Here is a 19,116-nt window from a genome sequence, read left to right as displayed (position 1 = left end):
GCACAGAGCATTTTGCAGAACATCCTGACAATCTGTATGGTCACAGGAGGCTAAAAACAAGGACTGGATGTGGATGTGGCACTCAGTGCCATGGTTTAGTGGAGGTGTTAGGGCATGGGTTGGACTAGATGAACTTTAAGGTTTCTTCCAACACATCATTCCGAGAATTCTAAGAATTCTGTGAACCTGATCCCTGCCCAGACAATGACACAGAGGTGGAGAACTCCAAATTCAGCCCTTTTTGCCTTTTAGCACTCCTCCTGCTGCCTCCTGAAGTCCCTTTGGATCCTGCTCTTCCCTCTCTGCTCCCCCCAGGCAGTGGAAGGGCAGCAGGTTCCAGGTCAGCATGGGCCCCTGTGGCACTGTGACATTGTGGGACACTGTGACATGAGCCCCTGTGGCACTGTAACATTGTGGGACATTGTCTTATGGGCCCCTGTGGCACTGTGACATTGTTGGACATTGTGTTACGGGCCCCTGTGGCACTGTGATATTGTGGGACACTGTGACATGAGCCCCTGTGACACTGTGACATTGTGGGACACTGTGTCATGGGCCCCTGGGGACACTGTTACATGAGCCCCCGTGGCACTGTGACATGGGCCCCTGTGGCACTGTGACATTGTGGGACACTGTGTCATAAGGCCCTGTGACACTGTTACATGAGCCCCTGTGGTACTGTGACATGGGCCCCTGTGGCATTGTGACATGAGCCCCTGTGGCACTGTGACATTGTGGGACACTGTGTCATGAGGCCCTGGGACACTGTGTCATGGGCCCCTGTGGCACTGTGACACTGTGGGACACTGTGTCATGAGGGCCTAGGACGCTGTGACATTATGGGACACTGTGACATGAGCCCCTGTGGCACTGTGTCATTGTGGGACACTGTGACATGGGCCCCTGTGACACTGTGACATGAGCCCCTGTGGCACTGTGTCATGAGCCCCTGTGGCACTGTGTCATTGTGGGACACTGTGACATGGGCCCCTGTGACACTGTGACATGAGCCCCTGTGGCACTGTGTCATGAGCCCCTGTGGCACTGTGACATTGTGGGACACTGTGACATGGGCCCCTGTGACACTGTGACATGAGCCCCTGTGGCACTGTGTCATGAGCCCCTGTGGCACTGTGACATTGTGGGACACTGTGACATGGGCCCCTGTGACACTGTGACATGAGCCCCTGTGGCACTGTGTCATGAGCCCCTGTGGCACTGTGACATTGTGGGACACTGTGACATGGGCCCCTGGGACACTGCTCAGGGCACGTCACCTGCACGGCCCTGCCAAGGCTCACCCAACATTCCAGGCTGTGGGATTATTCACAGCAATGTTTTCTTCCCTGAGTACCCCCACCTGAAAGCTGCAGTGCTGTTTCATAATTGGTTTTAATTGCTGGACTTGCCTTCCTTGGCTATCTGCTGGCCAAGGGACTGGTGAAGCATCCAAATTCCCTTCCCTGCCCTGTGGTCCCACAGAAACCTCCTGCCTGCAGACAGCCCCAGCTGGGCAAGAGCACAGGGGTCTGTCAGCAGGGCTGGGGCAGCCCTGCTCTCTGAAAACTTCATTTCACACTTTGTGACCAGGTCACTGTGTTCTCTTTGGTTGTCTCCATGCCCACCTCATGGGATCATGGAATGTCCTGGGTTGGAAGGAACCCACAAGGATCCTCAGAGCCCAACTCCTGGCCCTGCACAGGACACCCCAGGAATCCCCCCAGCTCCAGCAGCAGGCTCTGCCTGTCAGGCCAGCACTGAGTCTCTTCTGAGCTGCTGAAACCCAGCCTGACCCATTTCCCCACTGCTGCAGGCTGGGCCCAGCCCTGACCCAAACCCTGGCATTTTGTGGAGATCTGTGTTACTGGGAGAAAAAGAGAAGAGCTTGGAGGTGCTGATGAAGTCAAAAACCCACTTAAAGTAATAAGAACTGTCCCAGGGCTGCTGTGTGTTTGCAAACAAGGTTTTGGCTGCTCCCACAGGCCCTCTTTAGCCTGCAATAAAAGCAGGGCCGTTGTTTTGGTGCAAAGATCACCTTGGTGTTTCCAACAGAAGCTACAGGGGAGCTAAACCTTCTGCCACTGAAAGGACTCAGAAATGTCTCTTTTATCTTCCCATTTGGAAACCTGGACTGCAATGGAGTCTGACAGGATTATTTTATTTACTCCATCTCCTGTAGCACCGCTATTTCTGGCTGCCTGTCTGGCTGCTGCTATTAAACTGGTCTCATTTTGCTTCCCATCCAACCTGCTCTGCTCAGGCAGCTCAAGGGAAGACAGCAACAGCAATAAACCACAAGCTGGAGCTTGCATTGCCTCCTGATTACAAGAGACACATAAAAAGCACAAATGAAAACTAAATGTGTTTCATGCAGTCACTGATCTTTCTGCACTGTCAGAAAACACTAAAGGGGCCCCATCAAGGACTGCTCAGATATTGGTGAAATAAAAGTGGAATTTAGAGCAGTAACTCTGTTAACCCTTCCTACTTCACACTGTCATTCCCAGCCTCATGCCACAGTGCCCTGGAGCCCATTGGGGGAATTCAAATTATTACCCAGAACAGAAAAAAGAAGATCCTCATCTGCTAAGAACCTCAAGCATCCCCAAAGTGATCATAATTAATGCTGTGTGTCACAGGCCTGGATGTTAAGTACCATGATTTGCAAATCTAAAGCATCTCTGTGTCAAACTCTCTCAACTTCAGGGTGATAAGGAAAGTGGACCCTGTGCCTTTAAGGCAACATCTTTGAGTGTTACCATCATCCAGGATTGCCTTCATTGCTTGGTAATTACGGCCAGCATCCCAGAATAGGCTTTTTTGTCCTGATTATACACATATGGCAAGGCACACTGAGGCACTGCTTGTTCCTGCCCAGCCTATTCCCTTCTGCCTTCCCAACAGGCAGCTCTGAATTAGGGTCTCCAACCAGTTCCTTGGGAAAGGCACCACCTTGTCCTCCTGCCCACGGCAGTGTCCCAGCCTGTGCTTCAGGAAACATCCATGGGAGAGTTTCACATTGATCCAACAGCTGAAAGTTACCTGGCTTTGCAAGGAAAACCTGGATCCTGAGCTCTCCCAGTGGCTCTGGATCAGGAACTGCTGCATCCAGACTGGTGTTTCAGCACTCAGTCTGTGGAACCTGGAATAGCTGACAAGGCCATTTCATCTGATCAATCTCCTCACGGCCTCGCACCAGGAGAGCATTCAGTGGTGATGGTAGGAAGTGACCAGTGGCAAAATCTAAGCCAAAGAGACTTATCTGTAAAGCTTGGAAACTATTTTTGTGAAAATGATCCCACACAAGTTGCTCTGCAAGGTGTTTGCCAGCAGGGAGAGGTGCCTGCCACACTCTCAGCTCCTCCACTTGCTGCAGCCCTAGGAAACCTTAGTGCAGCTTTCCTGCTTGGAAGAAAGACTTCAGTACACCCACAGTGGTGGAAATAACATCTGCCAAGCACATCTGAGCTCAGCCCTGGGTGATCACTCATTTCCCAAGCCAGGTCTCTGTCTGAAGGCGTGCTGGTCATGGAAATGCATCCAGGAATTCCCAGTCTTGCAGCAGGTGGGAAAAGCAGGCAACAACCAGGTGATAATGTCAGAAACAATCATCCTGAGAGTTATTCTCCCTCACAGAAATGCCTTGGCCAGGTGTCCAACAAAAAAAGGCCCTGAAACCTTGAAACATTTTCAGAAACCGAGAGAAAGGGGTGGCAAAGCCTCTGGAGAGCAGGGCCCAAGCAGAGCAGATGGGATTTGTTGGAAATGTGTTACCCACTGCTGGGTAACAGCAGAGTAACAGTATTCCCAGTGTCCAGAGCAGGCAGCTGGACACTGGGAATACTGCAGAGCCAACAGTGTTCCTCAGCAGGGAGACCCCTCATCCCCCACTGCATCAACTGTGAGCAGGAACCTGCAGGGTGAGCCCAGGGGGAAAAGGTTTGGGGACAATGGAGCTCACAGGGAGTGCCAGCAGCAGAATTGTCACAGATTGATATCAATTGTCACAGTTTGGTATCAAACTCTGTCCCACCAGAACTCCTGTATCACCCTCCCCACCCACAGGATCCATCTGAATTACCAGGGGATGCAAACACCTTCAGAGGTGAGCAAGGAGAGGAGGATGTGCAGGTAACTGCAGTGAAGATCTGGAGGAGACAGAGATCCTGTCTGAAATGTGTATTTGCCTTCTAAAGCCACTCAGGATATTCCCATGCCTTCATCAAACTGAAGCATCTGTGGCATATTTAAATAAGGAATTAGCTCCTTATTTCTATTAAAAATCTCTTTGGGCCAACAAAGAGATAAAAATCACCATAATAATAAAAAGTATTTTCATATAGACTGTGTAATGATGAGGGATGTATCACACCTATTATTACACCTGAAGAAAACCCACAAATGTAGATTTTCTGAAGATTCACTGAGATTTGCCATCCTAAGTGGTTCCAAAGCTGCTCTCAGGGGTGTGTGGATCATATTCCACCCCTCAGTTTTAGAGTAGGGGATAAGAAAGGCTGGCCCTGGCCTCCCAAACCTTGAGGTAAATGGTGCCTCCCTGAGGGGCCCCAGCCCTGAAGCAGAGCTGATCCTGCCTCTTGGATCTGTCAGGGGGGTCAAGACAGCACAGACTACACACCACTCACATTCATTTTATGTATGGGATGTGTGGTCCCAAAATGGAGCTAAAACTCCTCTGAATTCCAGACTTGGACACTCTTCTGAATAAAGGAAAGTGTGATCAGGATGGAAGAGCCCAGCTGGGACCTGATCTCCCCTCCTAGCCCAAGGCTGGAGAGCAGCAGCTGCAGTTTGATGCTGGGAACAGACACAGAGGGAGAACTGCAGTGGGGTCTGAGCCCTGTGCCCAGGGGTCCCCAGAGGGGCTGCCCCCTGTGCCCTGTCACCCCAGAGCTGCCTGGGCACACTCAGCACGAGGCCCTGGCAGGTCCTGACACGGAGCCTGTGGTGCTGCCAGAAGGGCCAGACCCCCACAGGGGGTTCCAGGCAGCACCTCCCCACCCCCCAAAATGCCTTTTCCATGCAGAAGGGGGAGGACAGTGAACCACTGGCACTGGCTGGACTCTGATGAACCCTGCAGGCCCCCAGTTGTGAACTGCTGACCACTCCCCACTCCTGCTGATGGCCACAGGAATCCCAGCTCTCATTTTCCCAGAGTTAAGGTGATGCTTAATACCTCTCTGGACCAGACCCAGTGCAAGCCAGACTGGATGCTGCCTTCTGAATGGGAAATTCAGGGTCACAGCCAAAGAGCAGGAGGTCAGCATTAGGAAGGGAAGCAGCTGTGCCCTCCAGGCTCACTGCAGCTCCCACTGCTGCTCTGTGCCTGTTCCTGTACAGGGCTGGGCCACGAGGGAAAGGCACAGCAATGAGGGGGGGAAACAAGCACAGGCATTCCAGAACTTCAGTCAGCCATGACTCAGGAGAAACCAGTGCCACCCACTGCAGTGCCCGGGCTGTGGAGGGGGCAGTGATGCTGTGCTGAGTCAGGAGCCACCCACGTCCCCACCCACACCCTTCCCACAGTGCCAGGGCCTCCTCAGAGGGTGCCAGGCTCAGCCTGTCTTGTGTTCCCAGGGCTGGGACAGGAACACAGCCCTGTACTGCCCCAGGGACACCCCCCTGCACAGCTGTGTGTGGCTGCAGGGAGTGACAGCACATCCTGACCTGTCACAGCCAGCACTGAGGAGCTCTGTCCCTTCCTGTCACACAGGTGTGGTGGCAGTGAGCTGGGGTCACCTCAGTGGGACACCAGAGCTGCTGCTGGACACAGTTTCTGTGGATCACAGCCCACCTGCTGCTATTAACACCACAGCACAGCAGCACAGCATCCTGCATTGCCCTCCCCCATGGGTTCCTCCAGGGAGGGGCCCCATAAAACCCAGCACGGCAGAGACAGGAGGATGAGGCTTGAAAAGCCTCTCCCCAAGCACCAGCACAGACACCCAGCACAGCCTGGCTGCTGCTCATCACCATCTCAATGCAGCAATTGGGCTGTCAGCCCCAGTGCCAGGTTTTGTAGTTCATACAGGAATTGCAGGGCTATCTAATCCCAGATCATACACTGCAGCCAAAACCTAAAACGAGAAGGGAGGCAACGAGCCAAACCAGGGGCACATGAGATAAAGGCATGAAAAGAGCAAGTGGAGGCTGGATTTGCTATGAGCACAAAAATCCCTCTATCACAGAGAACTCCACACCCTGAGCATGCAGATTGTCCTTCCTCAGGGCTCTCCACATCCTCCTCTGCACGTGCAGCCAACAGCCACCGTGCCCTGAAAACCGCTTTGCACTGGCAAGCCTGCCCACAGCACGCCCTTAGCTGTGTCCTTACCTTCTTGCAGAGAACCATCTGGTGATCAAAGAGAAAGAAAACTCGCTGCTGGTTCCGTCCATAAGGCTGGTAAATCCAGGACATCTCTCCCGTGTAGATCAGCTCCGAGCTGCGGTCCAAGATATCGTCTCCCTGGAGGGCACAGGGAACAGCCTGAGTCAACTGCTCTGACAAGTCTGTCTATGCACGATGGGCAGAAACAGCAATTTGGTAAGATTTTGGCCCTTCTGCAGCTCTCAAAGCCACCCCATCTGATTTCAGACCAGAAACTGGGACTGGGGGATAATTCTGAAGGAAGGGGAATAAATGAAGGAGGTGTGGATGAAACGTGGTCACTGCAGCTCCCACTGCAATGGGGAAAGAGCTGCCCCAGACACTGCCCCCACTCCCCTCTCCAGGTACCCCCAGACCCTTGGATCTTGCTGCAGGTGCTGGTGGCATCAGGAAAACAAAGCCCCTTCCTCCTCAAAGCCCACCCCAGAGGCACTTTGAATTCAGGGCACCAAATTCCCTGCAAGCCCTCCCTTTAGAGGAGCATCCCAAAGCACTTCCCCTCCTGAAATCTCCAGCCAGCTACAAAAGCCTGGGACACACTGGGGCAGCAGTTCCCCACCTCAGAGGCTGCCAGAACTCAGCCTTCTGGATTGCTGCCTCTCTTCTCACTCATCCAGGCACTGCCAGTCCCTTCTCCCACAGCTCATTAGAGCTCCCCACCTCCAAAATCCTGTCAGGACCACCCTGGCTCCTGTGGCAGCCCCAGCCCCCTGGCTGGCCAGGCCTCCCTGCTGGCTGCCAGAGTGCCCTCACCCTTCCCTGCCTGCGGCTAACGCTTGTTTTCCTCTCCTGAGTTTTTTTTAAGGATTCATGAGCAGATGGTCTTGAAAACACAGTGCTCTCTCTCCCACTCTCTGAGAGAACAAATGCAGTCACCCTCCACTAATTGGAATGAGCTGGACTTTTTAAAAAGTTAATTAAAATCTATTTATTAAAAATGGGTGAATTCACCACCACCTGCCCTGTGGGCATCTCAGCAGAGCACCGAGGAAGGAGGCGGGGTGGCTCCAGCTGAAAGGTGAGGCAGCATTCAGGAGCAGCACTCAGGAGCAGCACTCAGGAGCAAGACAGAGAAGAACTCTTTTTTTTTTTTTTTTTTCTTTTTGGCTGTGAACTACTGCAGTTCTGCCTTTGATGCCAAGCTGGAACTGATTTCTGGGCTGAGAGCATCCCAAAAATCCCAGCAAACAGCTTGTCGAGGTTCAGCCAGCTATGGGGGGCATCTAGCTAGACACACACTTCTGGTGCTGCTCACACTTGCAGGTGCCAAGGCAGCCAGGAGTCTCCCCCCTTGCTGGTGAGGATTTCAAACTGCTGCTCAGGTAAATGTGTAATTAACCTCTCAGCATTGATTGGGAGCGACCGCCTGTGTCCCTGGGCCCTGTGACAGCAGCAGCTTCATTAAGTCACTGCATCACCAAGCTGCAGCACAGACTTCCAAATCGCCTTAGCCAGGGCTTTATCCACCCCCCTGCCTCTCTCCTGTGCCTGTGCTGCCCCAGGGGCTAAGGAGGGATGGCTTCCCATGGACACAGAGGGTCCGTGCCCCCAGGGATGGGCTGTGAGCACCCAGTGCCTCAGGGGGGTCCCACTTCAGCCTGGCCAGAGCCCGGGGAGTGAGTGCTGCTGCCACAGCTCAGGGGGACATGAGCCCCAGAACAAGAAACCTCTGCAGAAAACACACCAGCCCCTGAAACTGTGAGATTTCCTGGCTGCACATGAGCTTACATGAAGAAGTTTCCCACAAGCCTATGGACGGGAGCTTTAGGAGAGGGGGCGAGCTTAGGAGAGGCTGGCTGCTAAAAATAGAAAGCCAGCTTTGTCTTTTACTCCTGTGGTAGCATCTGAAGCCTGAGGACACACAGAGGGCTCTGTAAACACTTCTACTTGATTAGCTGAATCCAAACTCTGTAGTCCCTGCAAGCAACATAACCCAAAAACATCCAGATCCGAAATGATGGGATTTGTATTGCATTTCTTAGGCGGGGAAAACAATTTCTATATCCAGTCTCTAGGCCAGAAATAGCTGATTTCTCACTCTGGGTGAGCAAATTGGGAAATACAGATTGCACAGAGTTTGGGACTGGCACGTGGCTGTCAGGAGCAGCGTGTCCAAGGTCCTGCCCTGCTCCTCCAGCCTGGCTGCTGTGCCAATTCCCACAGAGGAGCCTCAGGGCACAACCTCTGAGCCTACAAAGGCTTTTCTTGTCCTGACACAGTTGTACCTCTCTGAAGAGCACAAATTGTCTTCTCCTGATCTCCACTGAGGGGCTCAGGGAGCAGTTGCAGGGTGGGGGCAAAGAGGGACATTGGCACCCCCAGCACACCTCGAGCCCTGCTCCAGACAGACTTCCCCAAATGTCTGTCCCAGTCCCACGCCTCCAAATCTGTACAGAACCAGGAAAAAATTTCCTTTTTCTTCTCCATTTTTTTCCAACTCCCACAGAGGCTGGATCATCTGTATCCTTCTGTAAGTCCCTGCTGAAAAAGGAAGAGGCTGAACTTTTAGTTGCTCTGACCTGGCAGACGTTCAGCAGAGCACAGCAGCAGAGTGGCCAGGGAAGCCCTGACTCCTGACACCTTTTCCAACCTGAGTTTTGTCACAAAAGCCTCCAAAAAACCCCCTCAGCCCTCCCCAGACACATCCAGGGTTTTCAGTGCACGTCCTGCAGCATCCAGAGGGAGCCAAGGAGAGCTGACTCCCAGAGTCAGGCAGAGCCCCAGCCCCTGTGTGCAGCAGTGGGAGCAAAGGCCCCAGCTCTGGGCTGGATGTCAGCCCCCAGTGCCCTCAGTGCCACACTGAGGCCCCAGGCCACTCCTGACTGTGACAGCTCAGGGTCAGCTCTGCTGCTGCTGCCTGGGAGGATGTGGATCCCAGCTCCCCAGTGCTGCTGCCCTGGCCATGCTCTGTGATGGGCAGCTGGCAGCAGCCACAGAGCTTGAAGAGAGCCATGAAACAAATGGGAGCAGCAGGGCAGGGCTGGCACTGAGAGCTGCTCCCCCTCCCAGACACCTCCCTGGGCCCAGGAATGCCCAGAGCCCCCAGAGCTGCCCCCTGCCCAGCCCAGCCCTGTGCCGGCCCTGCTGGGCACCAGGAGGGGATTTGTGCCCTCTCCAGCTCCCAGGGCTCTCTCGTGCCTGACACTGCTGTTCTGCAATTAGAGACTGACAGGCTGATTAGCACCCGGGGCTACACTGAGATCACACAAAGGAACGGCAGTGAAATGTTGTCCTTTTCAACAAGCTCAGTTTTGATACCTTCTGTTGCTGGGGGGAACAAAATAAAAGAAGGAGAAAAAAGAAGCCTTCATTTCAGTCCCTGCCATGGTGTTTTTTTCCCAGGAGGGTTTCTCATCAGGCTGCCCTCACTTTGGTGGTTCCAGGCAGCTTCTCTTTGTGGCTCTCTTGGATTCACTGATGCAGTATCAGGCTGAGGCCAGTGATTATAGATTACATAATTAAGGGCAGCAAGTCTTGATTTAAAGGACCCGTAAATAACAGGAATGAGAAGAAATTTAAAAGGACAATGCTCATTTAATTTCTCAAAAATATATCAGTTTCTCCCTTCGTGGAAATTTAATACTCTTGGAAGCTGCCCTATTGGCAACCCATAAGAATCTTTGGTAGAAATATTTAAATATCTTCACAAACCAAAGTGATCTGTTTAAATAGCAAGTTCAAACCTATCCAGGCTGATGAGCAAGGCTCTGTCCTCTGCCAAACCTGGTTAACTGTCCCCTGCTGGATCAGGGACCTCCACACATCTCCCAGGGAATGGGAGCCAATTTTTCTCCCTCCTGTGAGAAAAAACTGGGCTGAAAGGGAGGGAAGTGCTGCTGGAGAGATGGAGATGGAGCCTGAACTGCTGCAGTGATTGCTGCTTCATTTTGTTTTGATGCAGTTCAAGAGCTGTGTGAAAAGGCATAAAATTGAGCAATTCCAGGTGTGCTGAGGCACAGACCTGTTTTCCATCCCCACATCATCCATACAGGCACTCAGGGAGGCTGTGCTGAGCCCTGCCCCGGGGAACAGAGCCCAGATCCTGCCTAGAAGCAGAGCCCAGTGAGATGGGCACAGTGGCACAGGGCTCCATGGGCTCACAGGATCCATCTGGGGGGCAGGAGAGAGGGACCAGGAGCAGAGAGAAAGGCAGGGAGGTGCCTCTGAGGGGTGCAAATACCAGCCCTGGGGCTGGTAAGGACTTGGAAATGGTGATGGGCTTTGTGGAAGTCTCTTTAAATCCTGCTCTGTGCACGTGTGGTCTTGTATTTGTGGGGTTTTCAGACTAAGGAAGGAATGATGTATTTGATTTTATGTTTTTGAAGGTTAATTTATTATTTTATACTATGTTATATTCAAGAGTACTATACTAAACTATACTAAAGAATAGAGAAAGGATACTTAAAGAAGGTTAGAAAGATAATAATGAAAACTTGTGACTCCTTCCAGAGTCCTGACACAGTTTGACTGTAATTGGTCATTAAGTTAAAACAATTTACATGAAATTAATGAAACAATTACAAGTTGGATAAACAATCTCCAAACACATTCCACATGTGAGCACAACACAGGAGAAGCAAATGAGATAAGAATTTGTTTTGTTTTGTTTTGTTTTTTTTCTCTGAGGCTTCTCAGCTTCCTAGGAGAAAATTTTGGTGAAGGGATTTTTCAGAAAACTTGACAGTGACGTGTGGAGCTATTCCCACCAAGCTTTGAGGGCTGCAGCTCCCTCAGAGGGCAGGAACAGGGAAGGGAGAGAGCAGGAAAGGCTGCCCAGGATGCTCTGGCTGCCCCTTTGAAGGCAGCTCTGTGTGGAGGTTTGCCTTGCTGCCTTTAAATGTCACTGCTCTGATCTGAGGGTGTGTCACCCTGAGCAGGGGGACATGGAGCTGGAACATCAGGGAACACTTCAGAACTGAAAGGCACTGAAAGGGCTCGGTGGGAGGTGGTGGAAGCCCCAAATTCTGAGCCATTACCAGCTCAAAGCACTGGACCACTGGTGTGGGCAGCACCTTTCTGGGTCTGTTTATATGCTGGGAATTCAGGTTACAAAATAAAGAAGTGAGTCACACGTGGCAGCAGACCAAGGCAGGCTTCTCAGGCAAGCCCACATTGCCACAAATTACACAGGAACTCAGAGTGACTGGGATTATTCCTGATTTACAGCAGCCAGGGAGATCAGAATCTTCCCTTACAATTCTGCTCAGTCATTTCTTGTCTAAAGATGCCAAAGCTGCCAATAATTCCTTAAGACTTCAGGCCTGGCTGTCCCCTGTGCCAGGCCACCCTTTCCTGGTCCCACTGGCAATTTAAACAATCAGATCCTGCTTGCAGGATTTCTTGGGGAAAACCTCTGACTTTGCTTAACTCAAGGATATTTGTGGTTTTCAAGTACTCACCCTGAAATTCACCACCATGGGGCCACACATGTGATAAATTTTTATCCCATGGAGGTATAGAAATGATTGCTAAAAAATGGGATTCAGTAAAACCCCTCTGCTTAAAGCAGCTTGGACACACCCTTATTTTTCCTATTTGTTTTAGGATCAGCATTCCCAACACCAGCTCTCCCTGCAAGGAACTGTGCACACATTTTATATACCAGAACATTTCAGATATTCCCTCGCAAAGTATTTTTTGTTTGGTTGGGAATTTTTCCTTCTTCTTTAAAGAATCTTTTTCCACCATCTCCTGACAAAACACGGGTAAATTTAGAAATGAAAACTTCAGAGCAGAGAATCAGCATCATCAGTCTCAAGATGCTGAGGAAAAACAGACATTCCTCCAAATGAAATATCTCCACATGCTGCAACATTCAGCCACTGAAATCAGTTGTGAAGTGCCAATGTGGTGGGAATTTGGGATTAGCTCTATCTTGTGCCCTGCCTGCATTTTGGGTGGAAAAAGACTGCACTGGTAATTTTTTAGGGCTGGCCCCTGTTTTCTTGGGGTCAGTGCTGTTTCCAGGGGGTCTCAGGAAGGTTGGGCTGTGCCTGTGCTCTGGAGCCACTGGGATGGACAGAACAGGTACAGAAAGGTCAGATTAGAGCAGGACCAGGGCCAGGCAAACTGGGAATTACAGCTGGGATCCCTCTCTGCTCAGGGAACTCCACAAGACTGGACAGGCCTGACAGCAGCTGACAGCAAACAGCAACTGGGAGCTGATCTTCTCCTCAAACCAGAACTGTCCCTTCCCCAGAGCCTGGAGAGGCTGGGACACACACCAGGAGGTCCCTGCTGTACCCCAAAACTGCACAGGAGACAAAGCTCTGAGCCCTCAGGGCTGGGTGAGGAGCCAACCCCACTGCTCCATGTCCTGGGGACATCCCTGCAGCCTCCAAGTGGGGTTTGGGGTCTGCAGTGCCAAAGGAACACCTGCACACATCCCAGCACATCCAAGCACGTCCCAAAGATCCAATCCTTTCATTTCTCCCACTCTCTTCCTGCATTACACTGTGGCTCACTCCTGGGTATTTTGGGTTTCTGTGCATCCTTCTGGCTGCTCCATGGACAGCTGTGCAGTGGGGGCTGGATCTGGTGATTCAGAGCTGCTTTAGAGGAAAGAATCAAGCAGTGAATTCCTCTGCTGGATTCAGCTCTCATCCTCTACTTTCTCATCAAACTCTGTGACTCTTCTTGATCCAAAATCCAGAATAAAAAGGGCAAAGAAGGTGTTTTTCTTTGACCAGGAGCTGTGTTCCCATGGGATTTCTGAGCATACCAGCAGCAGGCTGTGCTATGTTATGAGAAGCTGAAGGATGCTGCTGCAATAATGTGCTCAAAATCTGGAATAGCTGAAAAAAGCCTGGAAGAATAATTTGGCAAGTGCCTGAGGATGGGATGGAGATAAAGAATGGGTAGTGCTAAGCAGGAATGAATTATCAAGGACAGGGCTAAATAAAAATGAATTATCAACTGAGGTAATGGAAGAGAAAAAGCAACTGCTATTCCATAGATCCTGTGTGGAGGTCACCTTGGCTTCCCTCTCACACATGAATATTCACTGGCTTGGAATGGATCTGTCCTTAATGGAGATTTATTTCCAGCGAGGGGCTGGGAGCTCCTCACAAATGACCCCCATTAGCTCATCCCATGGCACACTCCAGGGCTGAGCATGGAGCTGATGGTCCTGTGCCTCCTGCAGAGCACTTTCCTCATTCTGGAAATGAGTCTGCCTGGCAGTGAGAGATGTTCCTGAGCAGTAGAACAATCAGACACATTGTCTGTGCTCTCTGCTCTCCCAGCCAGCCACAATCCCAGCTCTGATTGCTGCATTTATGTGTTTTATTGTGTGTTTTATCACCAGATCCAGGGTGATAAACCTCCATCCTCCATCACAGCAATGAAACCAGCTCAGCCAAGGAGGACACAGGTGGTGCACCTGTATTTCTCTCCCTCTCCTCCCAGCCTTCGCAGATCTTTGCCAGAAATAAATTAATTAAAGGATGAATGCCTCTTTCCCACACACTCATTTCCACAGTATGATCCCCATGACTGGAATGTGGAGTTATTTCAGACTTCACAAGTGAGGAAGCAGAAAGGCTGCTCCATCACTCTGATTATCTCCTTGCTGAACACATGGGCTGATGACAACAGCGAGAGGATTTACAAAAACGTTTGTCCTCAATCTGCTGCAAAACCCTATTTATGGATTACTTCCATACAATGATTTTTAAAAATCAGGGACGAAAAGAAAGGGAGAACATAATTTTAGTATGGCTTTTCTTCCAAACACATGGCACAAATGTAGAGACTGAAGGCCTGCTGGTGAGGAATCCTTCTGCTGACTCTGCCTTCCCTGTGCCTCTCAGCTCCTTAATTACACCATCACTACACACAGGGCTGGTTCAGAAATATCTTTAAGTGGGATGTCATTTATAAAATGCAAATAACATCTCTAACTCCAGTTTAACAGTTTGGCTTCCAGTCATAAAGCAATCACCAGAAGGATTTTCTTCATTTTCTTAACCTCTTGCAATTTCCAGGGCTTTTTGCTACGTCTTTCCCTCCCTCCTCCCCAGTGACACAGCACAGAGGCAGAATGCAGATGGGGTTTGCTCCAAGTCTCACCTACTACCAGCACTGCAATCACAAAAGTCACTCCAGGTTTCTAGTGATGAAATTGGAACTGGAATTTCTTTAGGGCACCGTTAATGTTTAAGCACCACCCCAAAGTCACGACTGCGCTTTCTCCACCCCAGGCTTCATCCCAAACCCTGGGCAATGAACGACAGGGTCTTAGATAACCCTAGAACAGCCTGGAGGCTGCCAGGGCAGGGTTACTGTACCTCCCAGTCCAGGACAGAGGCCTGCCACTGAGCGATCTTGTCGATGTTCTCCAGCCTCCGCTTGCGCTCGTTGATCTGGAGGGTGACGTTCCTCATGACGGCGAGGGCAGCGGCCACGTACCTGTAGTCACTGCACACACAGGGAAAGGCCATCAAAGGCAGGCAGCAGGACACGCCCAGGAGTCTGCCACAAGCTCACCAGCCCAAAGGGACACGGGCAGGGCTGACCCCTCACTGCTACAATGGGATTTTTCCACCTGGATTGTCACGACGGAGCAGCGCGATGGAAACTGGAGCTGGGAGCCCAGTCTGGCCTCAACCAACCCAGCACTTTGGGTGAGCCCTCTGCAGCCACAAGGAGCCCAGCTGAAGAGCATTCTAAAGATAGGCTGAACACTTTTACAGCCTCTGTCTTTGGGCCTGGATTTTTCTGGTTTTAAAAGGAACATTTAGCAAAGGGTCCATTTAGACAAAGACCAGAGCACCTTCCAAGCCACTCCCAGAGCAGCCACCCCATGGAATTCACTCTCACTGCAGATTTCAGGTGAGCAAATCAAGCAACTCTTTTTTTTTTTTTTTCTACCCTGCATGGCCCTGTGAGTGCAGTAACACAGAGTGAGAACAGGCTCCTGCCAGGGCCACTGAGGATGATGATCAGTCTTTTCAAAAAGTGATGCTGAAATCAATGCCATTGATTCCTGCCCTGTGCCTGCTCTTCCATTCCAAGGAGCTGCAACGTTCATTTCCACTGGGAAGACAGGCAAGGCCAGCTGCCACAACACCACCACAATGTATTATTAACTTAAGGGCTGCTATTGATTGCTGACTAATGAGAAAAACTGCCATCTTGGGCAGCTGCAGGGGGAATGGCTTTATTGATTATTGCTAAGGATTGTGCTGGTGACAGCTAAAAGAGGGGTGAATACTGGGAATTAGATCCCCCCTCCATGTGTTCCCAACAGGATAAATACTAAGAAACAAACACACTGTGATACACAAAAAATATGATTTGCTCAAGGATAAATAAAATATTATTTATCCTAGCTCAGGTGAAATCTTGAGCTGAGTTTTCATTTTTTCTTAAATTCTTATGTCAAAATCCTAGGTGTGGTTAAAAGCAATCCCACAAATTCCAGGACAGCAGGACTGGGCCATCAGCAAAATAAAGGAAAACAGAGGATGGGCTGCCTGATATATCCTACCCATCACAGAGAGGCCTGGGTGAGGAGGGAGCTCAAAGCCCATCCAGCTCCACCCCCTGCCATGGGCAGGGACACCTTCCACTGTCCCAGGGTGTTCCAAGTCCCATCCAACCCAGCCTTGGACACTGCCAGGGATGGAAGGGATCGTGCTACACAATGAAGAACTTCTTGTGCCTCCCTTTGTGTGAGCATCTGTGTGAAGGGAGTGTTGCTTGTGTCAGGCAGGAAAGGAGCTGTGCCAGGGGACACAGGGTGGCCTGGAGAACATCCGTGAGCTCTTTAGGGAAACAGGGAAGTCCCTACAGCCAGGAAGGACCTGGAGAGGCAGGGAGAGGTGCAGGGTTTGCAGACAGTCACCAAGGATCTCCCAGCAGTGATGCTCATGCTCAGAAGGGAGGGCACTCCCTGGCAGAGTCTCCTCACCTTACATGTTCCTACATTCCCAACTCCAGCTCCCTTCTGCTCTGGGAATGCTCAGGATTCCAGCAAGCTGCACTTAGGACCTTCCTATATTTAATTAATATTAAGCTGGAGTGGATCTTCAAGAGGTGAACAGATGTGGCTTTGTGAAAAATTCAAAGGAACCAGGCTGCAGACAGGCAGGCAGGCAGGGAGGGAGGCTCTGAGCTCAGCCCCATCCTGCCTCCATGCAGAGTGGGACGGTGCCAGCCGCTCATCTTGGGAATGCTAATTCCCTGATTCCAGGGAGAAAACCCCAGCACTGTTTTCCTGTCATGCTGTAATGAAGAAAAGGCTCAGGACTGAACTTTTTGGGCTCCCAGCCCATGTCTGTGGCAGAGCTGGCAAAAACTTAGAAGAAAAAAACAACAGGAGCAGAGCATTTGGCCATGAGGCAATAATAGGATCCCATTAACCATGAGATGAAGGCAAATAAATGGTTTGTCAATTCTGTTGGGGCTGCAGTGGCCACTTCCCAGTGCTCCATCAGAATCCAAGTCTAGATCCTTGCCAAGCATCACGTGCTGTCTCTGGGGAGCCTGGCCTGGATGCTGGTTTCAGCATTGTCCTGACCTGCTACAGGGAAAATCCCCAGCTCTGCAGGTGTGGTGGCAGTGAAAAGGAAGGAAACAAAGAAAAAGAGGACATGTTCCTCCGTTAGATGAAGCTCACATCCCTGCTTTCCCTGGGATCCTATGTTTTCCCATGTTTTGCCTCACTCCAGGGCTGGGATATGGCCCCACTGTGCAGCCACAGGGCTCCTCCCTGTGCTGTCAGAGCTTCAGGGGTTACTCTCCTAATGCAAGGTGAGCAAACCTCCCCCTGCCCTCCCTTCCCAGAGCACAGAGGAACAGGAGAAATGGAGTGTCCATGGCAATCCAGTGCCACAGAGCCCTCAGGCTGAGTCACCCAAGAGCTGCTGACCACAGGAGAGCTCCCAGGGCTCCTCAGAACACGACTCTGTGTGATTCCTTAACCACATGGTGAGTTTAGAACATCCCTAAGGGAACAGAAATGTGCTCCCAAAATAACCCAACCCTGGTGTTATCACACTGCCCACATCCCCTTTGCTGTGGCTCCCAAATAACTCACTGAGGGTCATTTTAAACACCCTCTTGGTGGGAAGCCACATCTGAGCTCCCAGCCAGTGCTGTGGGTCCTCCTGTGGCTGCTGAAGGGAAAAGCCACAACCTGTGGGATCCCAGAGCTGCCTTCTGATAGCCTGAGCTTCCCACCAGTCCATTCCAAGTTTGATTTGGTCTTTGGAAAAGCAGGAATTGGATCTGAAGCCAAAGGCTTGTCCAAATTGGTGATTAGGGGCATTTGGCTTCCCTGAGTCACTCAGACTTGTGGGTCAGGTTAAAGCAGATCAATGCATCTCTGCTCCCATCCCACTTCTGCTCTGGCCTGGGAAAAACAAGCCATCAAACACTTGCAGAAGTTTCTGAAACATCACTGGTCTTTTCTGTTCTCACTTGCTTTTAAATGGGTTTTGGAAAAAGTAAGAAAATTGGCAGGGCAGGAACAAATCTGCTCTCACAGGGCCTGATTTTTCTTTCACCTTATTTTCACAGCAGTAAATCCCAAGTGGTATCACAGGCACTGCTCCTGATTCACACTGTCAGGCAGCCAGGCTGATTGTCCTCAGCAGCAGCAAAAGAGATGCTGGAAATTTTGGGAAGCAATCAAACTGCGGCTGCTCCTCTGAACCTAAACTCCACAGCAAAACCAGAGATGGGACTGGGCTGAAAAGCTGAGCAGGTTTGGAGCTCTCCCCACATCAGGCTCCAGCTGCAGACCCTGGCCCTGTACTCACTGTGTGCCCACGGTCTCCCTGGGAGCAGGGAAGGATCCTCTCAGACCACTGAATGCTAATTAGGAAATGTTTCCAGTGTAACTGGTAGCATCAGAAAGTACATCCAAGGGTAATTAGTTCACATGTCTGATTAGAACAGGGCTGAGTGTGTCTCCATCGAGAATTGCTGCTTGGAGAAGACTGAACTGTCTGCTAACCCTTTGTCCTGCTCCTATTGATCCAGGATGTCACAGGGACAAGAGCTGGACCCCAAGCCCTGGGATGGACAGAGCAGTGGACAGAAAACCCCAAGCTCTGTTGGGAAGGAGCACTGGGCAGAAAACCCCAACCCTTGGGTGGCAAGGAGCCCTGGAGAGAAACCACAGCCCCTGTGTAGGAAAGGAGCACTGGACAGAAAACCCCAAGCCCTTTGTGGGGAAGGAGCACTGGGCAGAAAACTCCAACCCCGGGGTAGGGAAGGAGCACTGGACAGAAAAACCCAACCCCTTTTAGGAAAGAAACCCCAAGCTCTCTGTAGGGAAGGAGCACTGGGCAGAAAACTCCAACTGGTGGGTGGGAAGGAGCCCTGGACAAAAACCCCAAGCCCTGAAGGGCAGCAGCTCTGGACAGAAACCCCCAGCCCTGTGTAGGGAAGCAGCCCTGGACAGGTCCGTCCCCCAGCCCTCGACAGGTCCCCCAGCCCTGGACAGAAACCCCAATCCCTGTGTAAGGAAGGAGCCCTGGACAGATCCCCCAGCCCTCCCTGCAGGGCACAGCCCTGGACAGATCCCCAGCCCTGGACAGATCCCCCAGCCCTGCACAGATCCCCCAGCCCTGGACAGATCCCCAGCCCTCCCTGCAGGGCAGCAGCTCTGGACAGAAACCCCAATCCCTGTGTAAGGAAGGAGCCTTGGACAGATCCCCAGCCCTGCAGGGCACAGCCCTAGACAGATCCCCAGCCCT

At 51.3% G+C, this 19,116-nt stretch overlaps 1 protein-coding gene across 13 annotated transcripts in view; it reads right to left on the bottom strand.

Moving 5' to 3' along the window:
- Positions 1–19,116, bottom strand: part of ARHGEF9 (Cdc42 guanine nucleotide exchange factor 9) — a 180,278-nt gene that overhangs the window by 32,044 nt on the left and 129,118 nt on the right. For all 13 annotated transcript variants that reach the window (XM_077185890.1, XM_077185882.1, XM_077185883.1 and 10 more), the window contains exons 6-7: positions 14,698–14,827; positions 6,356–6,487 (exon numbers count right to left, since the gene is read on the bottom strand). In XM_077185890.1, the coding sequence (XP_077042005.1) occupies positions 6,356–6,487; positions 14,698–14,827 (262 nt within the window). The remainder of the gene's footprint in view (positions 1–6,355; positions 6,488–14,697; positions 14,828–19,116) is intronic.

The sequence above is a fragment of the Agelaius phoeniceus genome, chromosome 14, assembly GCF_051311805.1.
Source record: "Agelaius phoeniceus isolate bAgePho1 chromosome 14, bAgePho1.hap1, whole genome shotgun sequence".
Classification (NCBI taxonomy): Eukaryota; Metazoa; Chordata; class Aves; order Passeriformes; family Icteridae; genus Agelaius; species Agelaius phoeniceus.
Note: the sequence above shows the minus strand (reverse complement) of the source record. Positions and strands in the feature narration are given on the sequence as shown.